The 15,710-nt window shown below is 41.8% G+C and overlaps 1 protein-coding gene and 1 non-coding gene across 6 annotated transcripts in view; one reads left to right on the top strand and one right to left on the bottom strand.

The window, feature by feature from the left end:
* dnah1 (dynein, axonemal, heavy chain 1) overlaps positions 1-15,658 on the top strand; it is a 63,692-nt gene extending 48,034 nt beyond the window's left edge. For 2 of the 5 annotated variants that reach the window (XM_058079459.1, XM_058079468.1), the window contains exons 50-77: positions 66-274; positions 351-522; positions 600-791; positions 918-1,028; positions 1,105-1,290; positions 1,364-1,555; positions 3,070-3,237; positions 3,322-3,513; positions 4,099-4,230; positions 4,331-4,456; positions 4,538-4,657; positions 4,768-4,917; positions 5,007-5,167; positions 6,036-6,261; positions 6,469-6,664; positions 6,730-6,881; positions 7,695-8,138; positions 8,354-8,512; positions 8,631-8,759; positions 8,960-9,130; positions 9,212-9,391; positions 10,054-10,230; positions 10,391-10,561; positions 10,674-10,804; positions 11,687-11,831; positions 12,532-12,738; positions 13,164-13,398; positions 14,674-15,658. In XM_058079459.1, coding sequence (XP_057935442.1) covers positions 66-274; positions 351-522; positions 600-791; positions 918-1,028; positions 1,105-1,290; positions 1,364-1,555; positions 3,070-3,237; positions 3,322-3,513; positions 4,099-4,230; positions 4,331-4,456; positions 4,538-4,657; positions 4,768-4,917; positions 5,007-5,167; positions 6,036-6,261; positions 6,469-6,664; positions 6,730-6,881; positions 7,695-8,138; positions 8,354-8,512; positions 8,631-8,759; positions 8,960-9,130; positions 9,212-9,391; positions 10,054-10,230; positions 10,391-10,561; positions 10,674-10,804; positions 11,687-11,831; positions 12,532-12,738; positions 13,164-13,398; positions 14,674-14,795 — 4,956 coding nt within the window. In that variant the 3' untranslated portion in view covers positions 14,796-15,658. Of the gene's footprint in view, positions 1-65; positions 275-350; positions 523-599; positions 792-917; positions 1,029-1,104; positions 1,291-1,363; positions 1,556-3,069; positions 3,238-3,321; positions 3,514-4,098; positions 4,231-4,330; positions 4,457-4,537; positions 4,658-4,767; positions 4,918-5,006; positions 5,168-6,035; positions 6,262-6,468; positions 6,665-6,729; positions 6,882-7,694; positions 8,139-8,353; positions 8,513-8,630; positions 8,760-8,959; positions 9,131-9,211; positions 9,392-10,053; positions 10,231-10,390; positions 10,562-10,673; positions 10,805-11,686; positions 11,832-12,531; positions 12,739-13,163; positions 13,399-14,673 lie in introns of those variants that run through there. The other 3 variants (XM_058079478.1, XM_058079486.1, XM_058079493.1) reach the window with 3 other exon arrangements.
* Positions 12,433-12,504, bottom strand: trnae-cuc (transfer RNA glutamic acid (anticodon CUC)). Its single transcript has one exon. It is a non-coding gene; the product is annotated as a tRNA-Glu (tRNA).
* Positions 15,659-15,710: the final 52 nt, after the last annotated feature.

Here is a 15,710-nt window from a genome sequence, read left to right as displayed (position 1 = left end):
TCTTTACATATAATTCCAAAGTATCACATCTGAAATATTAATTAATTGCATTATTTACTCACCAGATTAAAAGTGAGTCATTCCTGGAAGATATCAACAGCATTTTGAACTCCGGTGATGTTCCCAACTTGTATGCATCAGACGAACAAGAACGCATCCTGGCAGCAATGAAGCCAGTGGTGCAAGAGCTGGCTCAGCAGCCAACCAAATCCAATCTTATGGCCGCCTACCTTAAAAGAGTCCGTAGCAACATCCACACTGTACTTTGCATGAGGTTAGTGGTCTCTTTTTATTGATTTTTTTAAATTAATTTCCCGTGCTCACATCCCTCCACGTTTTATTGTTTGTAGTCCTATCGGGGAGGTGTTTCGTGCACGACTGAGGCAGTTTCCCTCACTGGTAACATGTTGCACCATAGACTGGTTCAGCGCATGGCCCGATGAGGCTCTGCAAGCCGTGGCCATGTCATTTCTTAATGAGCTACACGAGCTCGATGCTAGCCCCGATGTAATGGATGGACTGGTAAGAACGCTGCTTGTGTTTTTCTTTGTCATTAAAAAAAAACCTTGCTAATCAGCGAGCATTTCATTTCATTCCAGACAAATATGTGCATGAAGATCCACCAAAATGTAGCCAGCAAGTGTCAGCAGTTTCTTGCTGAGCTTTCTCGACAAAACTATGTCACACCCAAGAGCTACCTGGAATTACTCAACATCTTCTCGGATCTGATTGGACGCAAGAAACAGGAGCTGTGTCGTGCTCGGAAGCGCATGAGCACTGGTCTGGACAAGGCAAGGCCTCAAGTTCATTTTGCACCATAACACCTTTGGGGGAGGGGAGACTCTAATGTGTTTATATGTGTAAATATTCTTTATTAGTAGACTTTTGGGATTAAAGTTGTTGTCCTGATTCTACAGCTTCTTAGCACTGCAGAGGACGTGAGTAAGATGCAAGAGGAGCAGGAGTCGATGAGACCTCTTTTGGAGGAGGCTGCAAGGGAAACTGAGGTCACAATGGAGACCATCAAAGTAAGATATGCATGCGATGCACTGTGTGGAGTGTGTGCTGATAAACCAATTGAGCTTTTCTATTTTACCATGGCAGAAAGACTCTGTGATTGCAGAGGAGACCCGAAAGTCGGTGCAAGAAGAGGAAGCCAAAGCTACAGAGAAAGCCCGTGTCGCAGGAGAGATTGCCAGCGATGCGCAGAGAGACCTGGATGAGGCGTTGCCGGCGCTCGAGTCTGCTCTCACCAGCCTCAAGTCACTCAACAAGGGAGACGTCACTGAGGTCACACACTATGATCTTCATGTGGAAGCTACTCAACCTTCTTCATATTGAATTATATAACTGTTGTTCACAGGTGCGTGCCTTGCAACGCCCTCCTCAAGGGGTGAAGTTGGTAGTTGAGGCTTTGTGCATCATGAGGGAAGTCAAACCTAAGAAGGTGGCTGGAGAGAAACCCGGAACCAAGGTTGATGACTACTGGGAACCTGGCAAGGTTTTGCTGCAGGATCCTGCTAAGTTTCTGGATAGCCTTTTTAACTATGATAAGGTAAGAATATACATTTAGTATATTCACTATTTCACCAGAAATATAAACTACGCCTGTCAAATGACTCAAAATTGTAATCTGATTAAACACAGATTAAGTAATTAATCATAATGAATCACCATCAGCAACTATGTCTGAAATATGCCAATTTTTACTGTATTTAATGAGAAATGTTAATGACAACAAATGATAATTTATATCTTTATGTATTAACAGCTCCAAATGAACTGACTATGTCAATCAAGTCTCAAAATCTATTTGTGTAACACTCAACACCAACTATTATTATGAGCAATGAGGGTTGCATTCACAGACATCACGTAATTTAATGTAAATCTATTTTTTTCAGTGTAATTTCCAGCATACTTAAATTGTACATTTGAATTAACCATTTCCCTCCCAAATATTCAGTTTTGATATTACTATCTTAAACGGTTTTAGCTTTAAAATGAGATAAAGGCATACTGTAAATAAGAAAAAACATCAGTATGACCCAAAGTTCGTGATGGGAGTAAATCCACTCTTCTAATGTGCATAGTAGGATGGCACCAGGCTCCGAAATGTTCAGATTCCTGTCTCCACCATACCCAACAATCTCATCAAAATGTCTGATCGACTTGTTAGACCAGGGGTGGGCAAACTACGGCCCAGGGGCCACATCCGGCCCGCCAAGTGTTTGAATACGGCCCGCCCAATCTTTCAAAAGTGTTTAATTTAAACTCAACATACAACCTGGCATCATGGCCTGAGCCAACCTTTTGATGGTTGTATCAATTTCGTTGTTTGACATGGTCTGTTGTTTACAAAGTGCTCCTGAAAAAAGAGACACAAGCACATAATAAAAATTAAAATAATAATTATTATATTATTATTATAACTATTATGATTATTATATTTATTATATTAATGCTAATTATTATATTATTATTAATTATATATCATAATATTGTTATATTTGCATATTTTACATAATAATAATATAATAATTATGATTTAAATTTTATTTTAATTATTATAATATATTATTATTTTTAAAATATTTAAATATAAATATAAAATAATAAATAATAATAGCAGATTGCATGACAATTTTACAGATACAATAATACCAGGTGGACTGTTACGTGTAAAATATATAGTCTGCCCCCCCCCCCCCCCCCCCCCCCCCCCCGGAAATTTTGTTATATCAATGCGGCCCGCAAGTCAAAAAGTTTGCCCACCCCTGTGTTAGACTCTTCCTCACCCCTCGCACGCAAACACAGCCATCATCATTATGATTTACAACGGGATCTTGAACACTACTGCTGCCTTTACATTACATTGAAAGTAATATCAGTTTGTGATGATAGGTGTCAATATTCATTTGAAGTGTATCATCTGTGATGTAGATCTGATTCAGCCAAATTATAATTTATTGTTTACTGTTTATTGTGGTTGTAGGAACTTCATTTAATCAAACTAGGTAGAGATACTGTATTCTCGGAATATTATATGTCCCCCATTTAATGTTTCAGGATAACATCCCAGAAAGAGTGATCACTCTAGTGCAACCATACATAGATAATGAAGAATTCCAACCAGCTGCCATTGCCAAGGTTTCCAGAGCCTGTACTTCAATTTGCCAGTGGGTCCGAGCCATGCATCTCTATCACTTTGTAGCAAAGGCCGTTGAGCCTAAACGGGTAAAACCTAAATTATTGTCCTTTTTGTGAATTTGACAATGTAAGAATATTATCTAAATATGCATATTGTGTATATTTGAACAGCAAGCTCTCCAGGCAGCCCAGGCGGAATATGATGAGTCCCAGAGGAGTTTGAAGGCCGCTAAAGAAATGCAGGAAGCAGTGGAGAGTGGTATCGTTGCACTGCAAGTCAAGTACCAAGACTGCTTGGCCAAGAAAAATGAACTGGACCACAAGTTTCAACTGTGTGAGATACGCCTTGTTAGGGCAGATAAGGTCAGAGCAAAATCAACACCGTTGTGATGTGAAGGAATTAGAATTACTGTACAGTATTCCCTTGTTTATAACGGGGGGATAGGTTCCCAAAGTAGCCCTCAGTAGGTGAAATCCGTGAAGTAGCCAACTTTATTTTTTTACAATTATTATACACATTGTAAGGCTTTGAAACTTCTCACCATTACCATTTTCGCACATATTTTTTTTTTGTTTAAACACTCTGAAAGTTCAAATTTTGTTTGACACAAGAAATTATTAAGGGACTCACTTGTATTTCACTCCTTTTACTGTGTCTCTTTGTCCTTGCTCCGTTCCACTGTAGTGTTTTTGTATCCTTGTTAAAACATATTGCCTCCTCGCCTCCTTTTTGAACTGATGATTAATTTATTCCGTAATGGCGCCCCACAGCCGCCACTTCTAGCATGTCCAGAAGTTCAACTTTTTGTGCGATGACTGGCTTACTCTGCCTTTTGTTTTGCAGAACGTTTTGTCAGCATTGTGTGTTTTGTCAGGGAGAAAACTTGCAACAAAAAGTTCTCAAAATTTCTGGTTGGTCCATATTGATTAGACTATACTGTCTTTCAGCTTATAGCTGGACTGGCAGATGAGAAAACACGCTGGAAAGATACTGTGCAACATCTGGAATACATGGTCAATAATGTCTCAGGTGATGTATTACTATCTGCCGGATATGTAGCATACCTGGGACCCTTCACGGTAAGCAGGTGTCTCCACTGAAGAAAAAAATGGATCTATATTTTAACGTTTAGTTAATGATTTGAATATTTGTGTTCCAATGTTATGTGTGTGTGTGTAGGGAGAGTACAGGGCTGCTTTGGCAGAGGAGTGGCTGCGATCTTTCAAGGAGCTAAACGTTCCACACACTGATGCGCCCAATCTCATGACCACCCTTGGTGATCCTGTCAAGATTCGCTCCTGGCAGGTCAGAATCTATTTTGTGATTTCTCTTTTGAACTATTACTATTTCTCATATGACATATGTAATGTTTTATTCTATGAACAGCTATCAGGATTGCCTAAGGATAACCTTTCGGTGGAGAATGGTGTGATTGCCCAGTATTCTCTCCGCTGGGCTCTTTTTATTGATCCTCAAGGACAAGCCAACTCGTGGATCAAAACCATGGTATGTTCGATATGTACTTTTAACTGTATCATTATACAGATAAAGATATTCTGCACTAGATGTCTTAAAATGGTACATTCTATCTGTTTTTGTCTTTCTCTGTCATCCAGGAGAAGGACAGTGGACTGGAGATAATAAAGCTCAGTGACCGGGATTTCCTACGCAGTCTCGATAATGCAATTCGCTTTGGTAAACCCTGCTTACTTGAGAATGTAGAAGAAGAACTGGACCCTGCTTTAGAACCTGTACTGTTACAGCAGGTAAATACTGCATGTATGACTGTACATTAATACCACTATACTGTATGATAGTCCGCCACGCTGCTGAATTCACCTGTTTGGCCCTTTAGACATTTAAAGAGCAAGGCACCTTAAAACTGAAGCTGGGTGATTCTACCATTCCCTATCACAAGAGCTTCAAGTTCTACATCACCACCAAGCTACCAAACCCGCACTACTCTCCGGAGATTTCCACTAAAGTCACCCTTATCAACTTCACGCTGTCACCAAGGTAATACACCTTGTATACAGATTCATTTATTTGTTTTTCTACCACTTGGGTGTGCTGGAGTGTAGGCAGACAAGCCAAAATACAAAGGAACAACCATTCATACCCCTAAGCTGTGAGGCCAGCGCGCTAACCCCTCAGCTGCACTCTATTTTATGCTTGTTAATATTAATGTATTAATATTGGCTTTCTTACTGAAATTCGGCAAATCGAAACGAATGTCAGGAAATGTCTTGTGTAATAAACGAACACATGATGCTTCTTGTACTGTGATGCCACTAGATGCATTTCACAAATAAACACTGTTTAATAAGACAAGTTGTGCAATATGCCATAAAAGTTATTAATATTTATTTATTTATTTTATTTGGGCAAATATATGAAACATTATAGTGCATTTCTTACATCAATCAAAATATAACTTTCCATTATTTACATTTGTATTCAACTATCTGATCACAAGCCCAAAAGGAGTAGGCCGAAGCAAAAGCTTATAAATGCCTACCCTTTTTTGCAAGATATAATCATGTTCATGCCACATGCCATTATCATTGTAATATTATTATTGTTATTATCATTATTGTTATAGTCTTTATTATTATGATTATTATTATTATCATCAATTATTATAATCATCATCATCTTATTCTCAATATTTTGTCTCAAAAAATTAATCAACTAAAATAACAAGTTTTCCTACTATCTAGTAATGCTGGTAACTATACAATTTGTAAAGCTGCACATTTCCATGTGGCACAAACATCCGTTTAAGAATAACATGTAAAAGTAAAAAACTGTCATCCCTGTCTTGCTGATATCATTGCTAGAAAGAACAATGCCAATATCAATGAATATTTTGTTTTGTCTCCAGTGGTTTGGAAGACCAGCTTCTGGCCCAGGTGGTGGCGGCGGAGCGACCAGAGCTGGAAACGGCTAAGAACCAGCTGATAGTCAGCAATGCCAAAATGAAACAAGAGCTGAAAGATATTGAAGATGAGATCTTGTTTCGTCTCAGCTCCACAGAGGGGAACCCTGTGGACAATCAAGAGCTCATTGAAGTGTTGGAAGCGTCCAAAGTCAAAGCTGCCGAGATCCAGGTTTGGTTCCGTTGTAGTAGTTTTTTTCCTTTCAGAACTGAAAGCAAAAGCCCTCTAATCCTCATACAAACCACAGTAAGATACAGTCCTATTGGTTCATCCCAACCACACTTATTTCCACTGGTGGATGAATCACTGACTACTTAAGTAAATATTTTTGGCTTTGTTTACTTTTTTTGGCTAACACAAGTATTTTGTCTCCGTCAGGCCAAAGTGATTGTGGCAGAGGAGACAGAGAAGGACATAGATGCCACACGTCTGGAGTATGTGCCTGTCGCTGTGCGCACACAGATTCTCTTCTTCTGTGTCTCAGACTTGTCCAACGTTGATCCCATGTACCAGTACTCTCTGGAGTGGTTCCTCGGTATATTCATGGCGGGCATCACCAATGCCGAGAGAGCAGGTAGCTTTCAGTACGTATCAAAGATTCTGTTTGACAGTCTCCGCTCACTTTATTCTTACTGACAGACACGGTGGAGAAGCGAATCGAAAACATCAATGAATACTTCACCTTCAGTCTGTACTGCAATGTGTGTCGCAGTTTGTTTGAGAAGCACAAACTCATGTTTGCGTTTCTCCTTTGTGCTCGCATTCTGATGAACGATGGGGAAATTGACATGGTGAGTAAACGAGGCGTTTGATCCATTGTGTTTTTAGCACATAAGCAATGAGGTTTGGCTAAGTAGTTGCTTTTACTGGTAACTACAGTAAACCTCGGATATATCGGATTCAATTGTTCCCACTGTTTTTGTCCGATATAAGCGAAATCTGTTATATGCGTATACCGGAAAATGTCCGTTTTACGCATATATCGGATTTATATCCGGTATATGCGTAAATCGGATTTTATCCGTTATAAAAAGGCACTTCCTTGACTATGTTTCCAATGTACCTGGACTGGGCAATGAAAAGAGACGTAAGGTAATGAGAATTTAACTTTATTGGACTCTGAGCATAACAAATTGTTAATTAAGCTAGGCCCTGTTACGCCCGTCAGGCCTACGTTATTTCCAATAGTGAGGTTAAGATCTCATTCACTGCTGTGCTAGTATTATTGACGTCACTCACTTTTATATTTGTCCTAAATCTGGAGCCAGGAGAAAGACATCAACAAGACTAGCATAACGATGCGACCATCCGATATATGCGAGGGAAATTTAATGGAAATGCATTGGAACGGGACTGGAGATTTTGTCCGAAATAGGCGAAATTCGTTATAAAAAATCCGATATATGCAATGAATTTTTATTGGAAATGCATTACAGAAAAATCTGTTCTTTTTTATCTGTCCGTTGTGAGCGAATTTCCGATATATCCGAGTCCGATATATCCGAGGTTTACTGTAGTACCATGCCCAACACTGTCTCTCGCACAGTGCAAATATTGAACTAATCAACATGAACGACGTCAATGTGCTTTTTCATTCATGTCAGGCTGAGTGGCGTTATCTGTTATCGGGCGGCATGGCCAGCCAGGAACTTCCCAACCCAGCCATAAGCTGGCTATCTGGTCGGGCCTGGAAGGACATTTTAGGCCTGAGTTCCCTGGAGACCTATAGCGACTTGGCATCGACCTTTCACAAACATCTGGAAGGCTTCAAGAGCATTTTTGACAGCAATCTTCCTCACAGGCAAATTATGCACAGCAGCGACACAAAATTTCAGGAACGTGAACTGAAAGAAGGTGTCAATGTGTGTAACAAACTATCCGGGTTGTGTTTGTTTGCATTTAGAGAGCCTCTCCCTGGAGAGTGGGATGGGAGGCTGGACAGCTTTCAAAAGCTGTTAGTTCTGCGATGCCTGAGGGCTGACTGTCTTGTTCAAGGCATACAGGACTTTGTGTCTGCAAAGCTTGGACAGCGCTTCATTGAACCTCAGGTAGCGTTGTGCTTCCTCCGTCCCTTATGGCTTGAAGTGCATGGCATTTGTAGTCATTACATGCTTTCCACATATATATATAGAACTGCAAAGAATAGATAGATAAATCAATGATGACATGAAGGAAATATTAAAAGAATTGTGTTTTATGCAAGCAGCAATATCTACACTATGTTTCTATGGCTTGATTCTCCTTTTCAATATCTTTTAACTAGACCTCAGACCTGGCTGTGGTCTTCAAGGAGTCTTCCCCCTCCTCTCCCCTCATCTTTGTTCTGTCTCCCGGCACTGACCCGGCTTCTGACCTCTATAAGTTTGCCGATGCGATGCACTTCTCCAAGAAAATGACTGCCATCTCCCTGGGTCAAGGCCAGGTTAGAGACGTTGCTTCTCCTTGACTCACTCAAAACATTGTGACTTAAATGTATGCTGTATGGAAAATCTGCTTGTTTGGCGTCTGTTATATTAACATCACATCTCTTCTACATCCAGGGTCCCTTGGCTGAAGCCATGATGCGCACTGCCATGGACAGAGGTCAGTGGGTCTTCTTTCAGAACTGCCACCTGGCCCCCAGTTGGATGCCGTCACTGGAGAGTCTTATTGAGAACATTGACCTGAAGGTACTGTGGCGTCAGTGTTTATTTGTCAATACTATATGTGCCCTGTGATTGGCTGGCGACCCCTAGGTCAGCTGGGATAGGCTCCAGCATACCCGCGACCCTAACGTGGATAAGCGGTATAGAAAATCAATGGTTACTGGGGCGTTTATAATGTTTTCCTTTTGACACCACCAACTGTTCCTTCACTTTCTTTCCCATAGGTGCACAAAGATTTCCGTTTATGGCTCACAAGTCTCCCCAGCAATAGATTCCCAGTGTCCATTCTTCAAAATGGGACAAAGATGACCATTGAGCTACCCAAAGGCATCAAGGCCAATCTACAGAAAACCTACCTTAAGCTCACAAATGATTTTATCACTTCATCCAACAAGGTGCGACTCTTACACTATTATGAGTTTAAAAACATTCCCTCTTCCTTTCAGGAAATGGGTTGACTCGGTTCTTCTCTCCAGGTAGCACACTTGAAGTCGTTGCTCTTGTCTCTGTGTTTGTTCCACGGAATTGCTCTGGAGCGAAGGAAGTTTGGTCCTTTAGGCTTCAATATTCCATACGAGTTCACAGATGGCGATCTGAACATTTGCATCAGCCAGCTCAAAATGTTTCTGGACGAGTACCAGAATATTCCATATAAGGTGACTTCACTCAGCCTGTTGGAAATAAATGTACAGTAAACCTCGGATATATCGGATTCAATTGTTCCCACTGGTTTTGTCCGATATAAGCGAAATCCATTATATGCGTATACCGGAAAATGTCCGTTTTACGCATATATCGGATTTATATCCGGTATATGCGTAAATCGGATTTTATCCGTTATAAAAAGACACTTCCTTGACTATATGTTTCCAATGTACCTGGACGCGCAGGCAACGCTGCAAACGCTGCAAATGACGTCGTATAGCGGCCTGTCACGATTCGGCGAATCGGAGCGCCACAATGCGGCCATCTGATATATGCGAGGCAAATTTAATGGAAATGCATTGGAACGGGACTGGAGATTTTGTCCGAAATAGGCGAAATCCGTTATAAAAAATCTGATATATGCAATGAATTTTTATTGGAAATGCATTACAGAAAAATTGGTTCTTTTTTATCTGTCCGTTGTGAGCGAAATTCCGATATATCCGAGTCCGATATATCCGAGGTTTACTGTACAACCATTGATTTGCCACTGACAAATTCCCTTGGGTTGTTTCTTCAGTTATTTGACTGCAATTTCCTATCATTGATCATGGTTCACATACATATACAGTATGTGACAAATGTCTCATTCATTGGCTCCACATCTGTCCAGGTTCTGAAATACACTGCAGGGGAGATCAATTATGGAGGCCGAGTGACAGACGAGTGGGACAGGCGCTGTCTTCTTAGTGTACTGGAAGACTTCTACTGTCCTGCTGTGCTTAGTGAGGAACATATTTACTCTGAATCTGGAGTTTACCGGCAGATTGAGACAAATGTGGATATCAAGGTGAGATTAGCAATTCAAATTTAATGTGCAAATACTTTCCGTATTTTCCGCATAATGTTATTTTCCAAGGTGTACACGTACTTTTACAAATCAAAGCCGTGCTTTTAATGCATAAATTGCTACTCGGGGTGGGTGCGTGATATGTCATTTCTGACTTTAGGGCTACTTAGCATACATCCACAGTCTGCCCATCAATGACACACCTGAGATATTTGGTCTCCATGACAACGCTAACATCAGCTTTGCCCAGAATGAGACGTTTGCTTTGCTGGGAGCTGTGCTACGTCTCCAGCCTCGAACTGCATCCGCTGGAGGCAAGACCTTGGAGGAGGTGTTGAATTTGATCTATTCCTATTTAGTGTTGACTGCATTGCCTTTTTGTTGTCAATAGATAGATAAATACTCTCTAAGAGAATATAATGTATAATTTACTTGTACAACAGATAGTGGAGGAGATAGTAGCGGGCATTGTGGTGAGGGTCCCAAAGCCTTTTGATATTCAGGAGGTGATGGAAATGTACCCTGTACTCTATGAAGAGTCCATGAACACAGTCCTCATCCAGGAGGTCATCAGGTAACAACATACAATATTCCTCTCCTTCATCTGTACTACTCATTACCAATAAAATCAATGCATGAACAGCTCTCATCCTCCGGATTGCATGCATCCAGCAAAGTACGGCCCGGGGAAAAAAGACCAATACATTTATAAAAATAAGTAAAGTCATAGTATTAGGAGAAAATATAGCATAAAGTTGAAATATTAAAGGAAAAAAGTTTTAAAATGAGAAAGAAACAAAACAAATAATAAATAAGCATTTTTTTTCCAAGTTGTCTGCTGTAGCTAGGAGACCAGGGTTCAATTCCACCCTCGGCTATCTCTGTGTGGAGTTTGCATGTTCTCCCCGTGCATGCGTGGGTTTTCTCCAGGTATTCCGGTTTCCTCCCACATTCCAAAAACATGCTAGGTTAATTGGCCACTCCAAATTGTCCATAGGTATGAATGTGAGTGTGAATGGTTGTTTGTCTACGTATATGTGCCCTCTGATTGGCTGGCGACCAGTCCAGGGTGTACCCCGCCTCTCGCCCGAAGACAGCTGGGATAGGCTCCAGCACCCCCGCGATCCTCGTGAGGAAAAAGCGGTAGAAAATGAATGAATGATTGAAGTTGTCTGCTGTACTTTGAACGTCCATCCCATCCATTTCCTGTGCTGCTTGTCCTGGCTAGGGTCTCAAGAGTAAGCTGGAGCCTATCCCAGTGGACTTGGGGAGAGACGCACATATAGACAAACAACCATTCACACTCACATTCATACATATGGGCAATTTACCGTGTCCAATTAATTGAACATGCATGTTTTTGGTGGGAGTACCCGGAAAGTACAGGGAGAACATGGAAACTTCAGGATGTTTACTTTAAAAAATTGAAAGTAACTCTGTCTTTTGTACTTTCCAGATATAACAATTTGCTAGCAGTCATCGCAAAGAGTCTGAATGATATTGTGAAAGCTCTGAAAGGTTTAGTGGTGATGTCATCAGAACTGGAGCTAATGGCTAACAGCTTGTATAACAACAGTGTTCCTGATATGTGGAAAGCCAAGGTAAGACACACACACTCACACACTCACACACAAATATCGTTTACAACACTTCTAATTGTCTGGCTGATACCAGGGTCCATAGGTCAGATTGCCTGTCTTGGTTATGTTGTCCCAGTTCCCCTTTTCATTCCCCAGTCTTGGGGATGAAAAGTTGTATCTGTCACAAAATTGGACATTTTATGAGAATCGATTTAATCAATTTCTATTGTTTTCATTATACACATGCGATACAGAGACACTGACGGGCACCCCCCTTGAGCTAGTAAGGGGTGTTTGGTTCCTTGCTCAATTGCATCTCGGCAGCGCTCAGGAAATGATTCAGTGGGTGGATTTCATTTCCTTTTTTTTTGCAAGCTCCCTTTTTGCTTTTCTTTGCGGTTTGCATCTTAGCTCCTCCCATACAGAGACTCCATTGAGAATTTGAATAAATCACTCTGAAGAATAAGAGAGGACTTTAAGTTCAGGCCTGTTGCCAATTTCTTGTTAAAGAAAGGCATTAGACGATGAAATACTACATGCAGTAACCATAAACTAGCTCAAGTATAAATATCACTCTGTCAATGTGGCTACCCTGCTCCACCATGGATGTAAAACACAATTCTTCCCTGACCGGGAATCGAACCCGGGCCGCGGCGGTGAGAGCGCCGAATCCTAGCCACTAGACCACCAGGGATTGAGTGTTAATGTCTCCCCTATTTAGGCGTACCCCTCTCTGAAGCCTTTGGCATCCTGGGTGTCCGACCTGCTTCAGAGGATCAGTTTTCTTCATGGATGGATCTCTAATGGCATTCCGCCTGTATTCTGGATCAGCGGCTTCTACTTCCCTCAAGCCTTTCTCACCGGAACCTTGCAGAATTATGCTCGGCGCTTCGGCATCTCCATAGACACCATTGGATTTGACTTTGAGGTAGCTGCATGTCGACTCTACATTATCCATAGGTATGAATGTGAGTGTGAATGGTTGTTTGTCTATATGTGCCCTGTGATTGGCTGGCGACCAGTCCAGGGTGTACCTCGCCTCTCGCCCCAAGACAGCTGGGATAGGCTCCAGCACCCTCGTGAGGAAAAAGCGGTAGAAAATGAATGAATGAATTTTGGAGAAGTCTAACATATCCATCCATCTATTTTCTATGCCGCTTATCCTCACTTGGATGGCAGTGGTATGCTGGAGCCTATCCCAGCTGTCTTTGGGCGAGAGGCGGGGTACACCCTGGACTGGTCGCCAGCCAATCACAGGGCACATATAGACAAACAACCATTCACACTCACATTCTTCTCCAAAATGAGTTGTTTATTTGAAAGTTATGGTAATATGTCTGTTTGTCCTCTCAGGTTGTGTTGAAAGCAGTGTCTGATATAAACGAGAAACCAGACACAGGCTGTTACATCAATGGCTTATTCATCGAGGGGGCTCGCTGGGATAATGACGCCGCTCAGCTCACAGAGTCCAGACCTAAGGAGCTCTACACGGAAATGGCTGCCATTTGGCTTATTCCCACACCAAACCGGAAAGCTCCGACCTCTGGGATCTACATCTGCCCCATCTACAAGACCTTAACACGTGCTGGTCAGTATACTATTAAGCATAACTGTTCTGCTCATCACCCTCGGCCATCTCTGTGTGGAGTTTGCATGTTCTCCCCGTGCATGAGTGGGTTTTTTCTCATGGAGTTGTGATCCATTTAATGCTCTTAGAATTCATACGCATGGTAAAAAGATTAAATACAAGAATTAAACAAAACAAAACAGTGGCGGTCTAGTGGTTAGTGCGCAGACCTCACAGCTAGGAGACCAGGGTTCAATTCCCCCCTCGGCCATCTCTGTGTGGAGTTTGCATGTTCTCCCCGTGCATGCGTGGGTTTTCTCCGGGTACTCCGGTTTCCTCCCACATTCCAAAAACATGCTAGGTTAATTGGCCACTCCAAATTGTCCATAGGTATGAATGTGAGTGTGAATGGTTGTTTGTCTATATGTGCCCTGTGATTGGCTGGCCACCAGTCCAGGGAGTACCCCGCCTCTCGCCCGAAGACAGCTGGGATAGGCTCCAGCACCCCTGCGACCCTCGTGAGGAAAAAGCGGCAGAAAATGAATGAATGAATGAACAAAACAGTAAAAATAAGAACACCTCCTTACTCCCCTTACGCTGGAAGAGGTGTTGCAATGGAGGAGTCTTTTTGGTAGGTTCAAAGGTCGCAGTGTTATAGCGCCTGGGACCAGGCACGACATGCAGCCAATGCTCGTCCACTGAGCATTTTACAAAAAGCTAATTTAATGTCACTTTCACTTTTCGTTTCTTGGGCGGCTGCCCCCAGAAGCATCTGACTCATGCTTTGGGGGACCATACATAATGGAGGGTTAAGTTATTGGAACTGCCATCACTAGGGAGCTGCGGTTCATTGAGGGAATGGAGGAGTGGAATAAGTTTCCAGTAACAATCTATGTTGTGTCATTTTCAGAGGATAGTAAATCTATACTGCATTCTATACTGTACACAGTCGACACTAAGTTTTACTTCTAGTAAAAATGGTTGCGGTACTCACCTTTGTGAGATACTATAATGAGTTTAGGTTATTACCATGTCTAAGTGCGGGTATTGCTCAGGTTGGATCTCCTTGTAGTGGTTTGTATTACTCCCCCCCAAAATAGACAGCAGTCAGCTCGTATCGTGTTTCATGAAGGCCCAGAAAGTGGAGCTCTGTATTTTCCATCCCAAGCGCTCAGTCGTCACCTCGTGTTTTCACGTCGGTCTGTGTGGAAGCCAAACTCTTATAACAGAAGAAGAAGAGCGAGCAGTTTGACCGGTCCGGTTTATGTCACTGAAGTCCTCATCTGTTTTTTACAGGCACCTTGTCTACTACTGGTCATTCTACCAACTATGTGATTGCAGTGGAGCTGCCAACAGATCATACCCCGGGACACTGGATCAAACGGGGAGTGGCCCTCATTTGTGCTTTGGATTATTGAAAACACACTACGCCCATTAGTTAGTGTGTTTAATATTATTTTCACAGCAATAATAAATAGGGCAGCCTACAGTTAGCATTACCTTGAAACCATTTTGTAGAGGGGTGGTGCCGCCCGGTTCAAGAACTGTGACAGTTTGGTGAGGATCTGCATAAAGGTGTGGATAGAGGAGTTATTTTTCCACATTTAAACGTTTAAAAAAATAGTGTGGATAAAATACTTTCAGTTGCTGAAGACCGTCTCACATCTTTTGGAAGACTTCCAGTTTTTGGCAGCATAACACTCAAATACAGATTCACCTTGTTAAGTTCTGACTTTGGACACCCCGCAGGAGACCACCTCCCTGAGCTTCTCACAGCCTGAGATGGTTCTCATGGCTCTCATGTTGGAGATGTGTTTTAGCGCTAGACTATGAAAGACTTGTACAAAAGCAGTTTATACTCTGAGGGACTGGGAGCCAGCGCAGATACCTTAGCACTGGACTACTATGGTCATAGGTTCTATGGTTCTAAGCAGGACTCGAGACTAAGGCATCGCTAAACACTAAACAGCGCTTATGACTTGTTAGGACTCGGATATTTCCACCCCATGAATTTGGACTTGACTCGACCTATCTTGTCTTTACATCAGACCCCCCCCCCCCAACCCCCCTAGTTCAGCTGATGAAAAGAGTTGTAATTATTTAGTAATAAAACATCTAATGACATGGCCTTTTGTAGACTTTTTGCACAGTGCTGTATCAAATACTAACACTTAAACATGACATTACTAAGTAATTATTTAGTAATAAAACATCTAATGACATGGTCTTTGTAGACTTTTTGCACAGTGCTGTATCAAATACTAACACTTAAACATGACATTACTAACAACATTATGTTACGTTTTTGTCCAGATTTCAACTGAATCAGCACT

Source organism: Doryrhamphus excisus, chromosome 1 (genome assembly GCF_030265055.1).
Source record: "Doryrhamphus excisus isolate RoL2022-K1 chromosome 1, RoL_Dexc_1.0, whole genome shotgun sequence".
Taxonomy (NCBI): Eukaryota; Metazoa; Chordata; class Actinopteri; order Syngnathiformes; family Syngnathidae; genus Doryrhamphus; species Doryrhamphus excisus.
This window is presented reverse-complemented; position numbering and strand designations above follow the sequence as displayed.